Raw genomic sequence first — 6,612 nt, 5'->3', positions numbered from 1 at the left:
AGCAGCTGGATCAGCTCACTGAAGAGGATTTGCTTATTTTTCATCTGTAACTTTGACCAATAACAACTCGATGTGGACTCCAGACCCCCCCACCAGCACCCCCCCCACCCCCCACCACCACCACGCGATGGCCCTGTGAGCGCCCCCTGTCGGCTGTGGGACATCTGACCAGAGGCGCTGACCTGCCTACTGGATTTCTCTTGATAATGGAGCTGAATGATTCTGGTGGCTGTGCTGTTTGAGACTGATGCTTATCTGCCTCCACTTTTCTTCTGGTTCATTTCATAGTCATTTTATGTGTATAGCACCTTTAAAAAACAGGCAATAAAGATGGAGAAGACTTCAAACAGTCCTGATGTCTGACCGGACGGAAAGAAGCAGAATCAACAGTTAAAGGTTTAAACCAAAGAAAAACACTGGAGCGACAGAATGTGATAAAACAGCTCTTTTATTAGAATAATTCAGATGTTTTGGTATTTATATATATATTTATTTTCATATATATTCTATATGTCGGCTTATTTTACAATTGAGACGCTGAAACAAACAGACAGACAAACAGTTTAAACAGTTTGTAAAAAACCCCAAAGTGCTTCTTCTACAGAGACGCTCAGCGAGAGGTCAAAGGTCGTCTCAGAAGGCACCGCGTGTGTGTGTGTGTGTGTGTGTGTGTGTGTGTGTGTGTGTGTGTTGCATAGGAACCCTCTCCATGTCTCTCTCTGGGTCGGTCCGTACCGGCGTGTTGGAGTCAGATAGTGCAGAAGGACGCCCCGAGGAAACCTCACGTCTCCGAGCTCTTTAAAAACTCTGCGTGCATTTTTTAATGTATCAGCAAAGCATCATGGGAGCTTTGAACAGACAAGCTCCAGCAGGTCTGGAGATACGTGTTTTCACTGGACGGAGACACGATGAAGCCAGGACCAGTGTGTGTGTGTGTGTGTGTGTGTGCGTGTGTGTGTGTGTGTGTCGCTCCATCACCTCACACAGAGAAACTCCAAAGAGTGGAGATACGGGGTTTCTCTGTGGGGGGGCACATGACCAAAGAACCTGCAGCCACAGTGTGAAACACACCTGAGACATTTTAGGATGAGTTTAACTTCCTGTCATGTGATCACAGGTGGGCGCACACACACACACACACACACACACACACACGGGAACAGGAGCATCAGGGGACCAAACAGGTAGAAAACAGACATGACGCAGGAAAACATGCACCCCCCACCCCCCCACCCCACCTGCCCTACCTTAGCTGCACTGATATGAGTTGTGTGCGCGTGCACACACAGTCTGTACGGAAACATGTAAGGCACAAACAGCAGCAGCACGAGCTGCTGCTTCACAAGGCACGTGCACCCGGATCAGGCCCGGGACAGCCAATCAGGTGACGGTGACGTATTCACCTGTTTCCAGTCTGAGAAAGTTCCAGAAGCAGGTGAGCGGTCCGGTCCAGCTGCACGAGCTGCACCTAAAGTTCTTGTAACAAAGAGCCCGTCTGAGGCTCTGATTGGTCCGCAGAGTCTGCAGGTGCTTCACCCTCAGGTGAGCCTCGGCACGGCAACACCTGGAGGACCGCTTGAGTGTAAATCCAGCCCGGCCCGGCCCGGCCCGGCCCGGCCCGCTGCCCTCTCAGCTGCTCAGCGGTTTGAAGGATCCGTCCGGCAGCTGCCTGAAGATGCCCCGTAAGGTGTCCAGCTCCCGGGTCAGGTGCTCCACCCTGCGCCGCAGCCGGTCGTTGTCGGTGGTCAGCTCCACCACCTTGTGCTGCGTCTCCATGTTGCGCATCTTCGCCTTGTCGCGGCTCTTCCGCACCGCCACGTTGTTGCGCTCGCGCCGCAGGCGGTACTCCGGGCTGTTCTTGTCGATGTGCTTCTTGGACTTTCCGCCGCCCCCCCGCTGCTGCTCCAGCAGCTTCAGGCCGCCCTGCTGCGGGTGCTGCAGCGGGTGCTGGTGGTGGTGGTGCGGGTGCTGGTGCTGGTGCTGGTGCTGGTGCGGGCTGGGCACCGGGGTGGGCGGGGGGGTCGGGTGACCCGGCTGGAGGTGCATGGTGGTCTGCGCGCAGTGCGCAATCTGGTACTGGAGGTGCGGCGGCTGCTGCTGCTGCTGGGAATGCTGGGAATGCTGGGAGTACTGCTGGGAATGCGGGTGCGGGTGGTGGTAGGTGGGGGGCAGGCCCGGGGGCAGGTCCTCGTCGTCCCGGGGCTCCTGCTTGATGGCCACCGGGCGGATGCGCGGCGGGTTGTGCTCGTAGAGCGGCTCCAGCTTGGACTCCATGTAGGAGGACATGTAGAGCTGCTGCGGCCCCGCACCCCCCGCACCCCCCGCACCCGCGGCGGACTCGAAGTCCCCGCTCATGAGCTTGAGCTTGTCCTGCCGGGAGCTGTGGTGGAACAGGTCCGCCAGGAAGTCGTCGTTGAACGCCGACGGGTCGATGTAGGCGCTCAGGTCGATGGAGGTCTCGTTGTCTCCGATGTCACCGCCGAGGTCTGCCGGGTCTCTGTAGCCGGAGGGGGGCTGCTGGCCGTGGGGGAGGCTACTCATCAGGGGCCGGGGCGCCACCTCGTACAGGTTCGAGAGCTCCATGGAGAACCTAAAGCCGGGCAGGCATGGCGAGGAGCTGCGGGAATCCAGCTTGGAGAGGGAGGCGAACACTGGGGCAGGTCCTCACAGGAGAGGGGGGGTGACGGAGCTGCAGACCCGAGCTGGAGGAGCAGTGAGGCGGGTGAGAGCGGAGGTCCGGAGCGGAGCTGCTGCGGGTGTCGGTCTGATCTCCTGCTCAGTAAAGTGGGAGCTGTCAAACTGCGGTTATATAGAGGGAGGGAGGGAGTGGGCGGGGGCACACACACACACACACACACACAGACACACACACACACACTCACACACACACACACACACACACACACACACACAGACACACACACACACACACACACACACACACACACACACACACTCTCTGGATTTAACCCACTGTCTCTGCACACAAACGTTTTTTCGGAGGGAAACTGAATGAAATGTTAATTACCCCCCCCCCCCCATTGGAGCCCCTCACTGCGAACTGTGTTTGGAAATCATTTCCTCAAACTCATCTCTAAGCTCTTATCACTCAGGCCCCCCCCCCCCCCCCCTATTTAACAGTGACTGACAGAACAACCTCATATTTCTTTCATGGGAAAAAGAAAAAGTGCAAAGAGGCCAAATTAAAACAGCAGAATTCTGAACAGAGTTTGGTTTTACCTGCAGGGGGGCACCTGGTTCACCTGGTTCACCTGGTTCACCTGGTTCACACCTCCAGTGGACTCAGACGTCAGGTCAGGGGGAGGGGGGGGGTCCGTGCATCAGGGCTGAGCTCCTCCAGGATGAAGCGAGGCTGCAGCGGCTGAAGAGGCGGACTGGAGCGCCCTCTGTCGGTTGGCAGGCTGAGTGCCCCCCCCGCCCCCCCCCCGGTTGTGTGACAGGAGCAGGATGGGAACAAAGTGAATCAGTCTCTTCATTTGATCTTTTCCTGAGCACATCACAGGAGGCTCAGTCAGTGGAGCTCATGTCCCCACAGCTGGTCTCACTGGAGGGGGGGCAGGACTCAGAGCACCTCCTTTATTAGCCCTGAACAAAAGACATCCAGCACAAATCAGCAGGAAAGAAGAACTGAGACAGATGACTGTGGACGGAACTTCCTGTTAGCCTTCTGCTAACTTCCTGTTAGCCCTGTCATAACTTCCTGTTAGCCTTCTGCTAACTTCCTGTTAGCTCTGTCATAACTTCCTGTTAGCCTTCTGCTAACTTCCGGTTAGCCCTGTCATAACTTCCTGTTAGCCTTCTGCTAACTTCCTGTTAGCCCTGCACTAACTTCCTGTTAGCCCTCTGCTAACTTCCTGTTAGCCCTGTCATAACTTCCTGTTAGCCCTGCACTAACTTCCTGTTAGCCCTCTGCTAACTTCCTTTTAGCTCTGTCATAACTTCCTGTTAGCCCTGCACTAACTTCCTGTTAGCCCTCTGCTAACTTCCTGTTAGCCCTGCACTAACTTCCTGTTAGCCCTCTGCTAACTTCCTTTTAGCCCTGTCATAACTTCCTGTTAGCCTTCTGCTAACTTCCTGTTAGCTCTGTCATAACTTCCTGTTAGCCTTCTGCTAACTTCCGGTTAGCCCTGTCATAACTTCCTGTTAGCCTTCTGCTAACTTCCTGTTAGCTCTGTCATAACTTCCTGTTAGCCTTCTGCTAACTTCCGGTTAGCCCTGTCATAACTTCCTGTTAGCCTTCTGCTAACTTCCTGTTAGCCCTGCACTAACTTCCTGTTAGCCCTCTGCTAACTTCCTGTTAGCCCTGTCATAACTTCCTGTTAGCCCTGCACTAACTTCCTGTTAGCCCTCTGCTAACTTCCTTTTAGCTCTGTCATAACTTCCTGTTAGCCCTGCACTAACTTCCTGTTAGCCCTCTGCTAACTTCCTGTTAGCCCTGCACTAACTTCCTGTTAGCCCTCTGCTAACTTCCTTTTAGCCCTGTCATAACTTCCTGTTAGCCCTGTCATAACTTCCTGTTAGCCCTCTGCTAACTTCCTTTTAGCTCTGTCATAACTTCCTGTTATCCCTCTGCTAACTTCCTGTTAGCCCTGTCATAACTTCCTGTTAGCCCTGCACTAACTTCCTGTTAGCCCTCTGCTAACTTCCTTTTAGCCCTGTCATAACTTCCTGTTAGCCCTGTCATAACTTCCTGTTAGCCCTGTCATAACTTCCTGTTAGCCCTCTGCTAACTTCCTGTTAGCCCTGTCACAACTTCCTGTTAGCCCTCTGCTAACTTCCTGTTAGCCCTGTCATAACTTCCTGTTAGCCCTCTGCTAACTTCCTGTTAGCCCTGTCATAACTTCCTGTTAGCCCTGCACTAACTTCCTGTTAGCCCTCTGCTAACTTCCTGTTAGCCCTGTCATAACTTCCTGTTAGCCCTGCACTAACTTCCTGTTAGCCCTCTGCTAACTTCCTTTTAGCTCTGTCATAACTTCCTGTTAGCCCTGCACTAACTTCCTGTTAGCCCTCTGCTAACTTCCTGTTAGCCCTGCACTAACTTCCTGTTAGCCCTCTGCTAACTTCCTTTTAGCCCTGTCATAACTTCCTGTTAGCCCTGTCATAACTTCCTGTTAGCCCTCTGCTAACTTCCTTTTAGCTCTGTCATAACTTCCTGTTATCCCTCTGCTAACTTCCTGTTAGCCCTGTCATAACTTCCTGTTAGCCCTGCACTAACTTCCTGTTAGCCCTCTGCTAACTTCCTTTTAGCCCTGTCATAACTTCCTGTTAGCCCTGTCATAACTTCCTGTTAGCCCTGTCATAACTTCCTGTTAGCCCTCTGCTAACTTCCTGTTAGCCCTGTCACAACTTCCTGTTAGCCCTCTGCTAACTTCCTGTTAGCCCTGTCATAACTTCCTGTTAGCCCTCTGCTAACTTCCTGTTAGCCCTGTCATAACTTCCTGTTAGCCCTCTGCTAACTTCCTGTTAGCCCTGTCATAACTTCCTGTTAGCCCTGTCTTAACTTCCTGTTAGCCCTGTCATAACTTCCTGTTAGCCCTCTGCTAACTTCCTGTTAGCCCTGTCATAACTTCCTGTTAGCCCTGTCTTAACTTCCTGTTAGCCCTGTCATAACTTCCTGTTAGCCCTCTGCTAACTTCCTGTTAGCCCTGTCATAACTTCCTGTTAGCCCTGCACCAATAACACAATGATCTCTTCTCACCTTTCTGAACGTTATCAGACTGAATGGATCAGATGTCGTAATCATACATTTGGCCACTATAATATTTAATTGGCTTCAAAGCCCGGAGACCTTCCTGGGGGGTTGTAAATTAGTCACTGATGATAGCCGGCACTCGACTAAAGTTCGCTGAGTTTTGAGTTTAGTGCGGATGGACTGAGAACAGAGGAGGCGCTCACAGCAGGAAGGTGAAGAAGAAACGTTGGACAGTGGTGAGACAGCTGAATTCAGGCGGTAATGGTCCTCAAGAAGGTTCCAGGGGTCCAAAAGGAGGCTATCTGGATCCTTGAGGAGATCCTGTAGATCCTGGAGGTGGAGCAGGTCCTTAAGTAGGTTCTAGGTCTTTGAGGAAATTCAAGGTTTTGCTTAAGACCTTCTGCAGATCACTGAGCTGAATCAAAGGGTCACTGAGGACGTCTGAAGGGTGCTTGAGGATATTTGAATGTTCCTGAAGAAAGTTCAAAGGTTCAAGGTTCCTCATGACGTTCCAGGGTGCCATGTGGGGGTTCACTGGTGTAATCAGGAAGTTGGGCTCTTAACTCTGGGTTCACTATGTCTGTGAAAAGGAGCTCAGTTACCCAAAGAACCACGGCCCTCTGAGATCCTCTGGGGTCCTCTGAGATCCTCTGGGGTCCTCTGAGGTCCTGTGAGGTCCTCTGGGGTCCTGTGAGGTCCTCTGGGGTCCTCTGGGGCCCTCTGGGGCCCTCTGAGGTCCTCTGAGGTCCTCTGAGATCCTCTGGGGTCCTCTGAGGTCCTCTGGGGCCCTCTGAGGTCCTCTGAGGTCCTCTGGGGCTCAGAGTGTTCTTCTAAGTGTGTGACAGCATCATGGAAAGGATCCCTACAGAGAGAGACCTGGAAGATCCTTTTGGTTTAAC

The 6,612-nt window shown here is 52.9% G+C and overlaps 1 protein-coding gene across 1 annotated transcript; it reads right to left on the bottom strand.

Moving 5' to 3' along the window:
* Positions 1 to 430: 430 nt before the first annotated feature.
* Positions 431 to 3,272, bottom strand: cebpa (CCAAT enhancer binding protein alpha). The gene is made up of 2 exons (XM_070827639.1): positions 3,241 to 3,272; positions 431 to 2,799 (listed from the first exon to the last, which is right to left on the bottom strand). Exon 2 carries the CDS (start codon positions 2,581 to 2,583, stop codon positions 1,630 to 1,632), a length of 954 nt encoding a protein of 317 aa, XP_070683740.1. The 5' UTR covers positions 2,584 to 2,799; positions 3,241 to 3,272; the 3' UTR covers positions 431 to 1,629.
* Between the last annotated feature and the right edge of the window lie 3,340 nt (positions 3,273 to 6,612).

This window comes from Pempheris klunzingeri, chromosome 1, assembly GCF_042242105.1.
Source record: "Pempheris klunzingeri isolate RE-2024b chromosome 1, fPemKlu1.hap1, whole genome shotgun sequence".
In the NCBI taxonomy this organism is placed as follows: domain Eukaryota; kingdom Metazoa; phylum Chordata; class Actinopteri; order Acropomatiformes; family Pempheridae; genus Pempheris; species Pempheris klunzingeri.
This window is presented reverse-complemented; position numbering and strand designations above follow the sequence as displayed.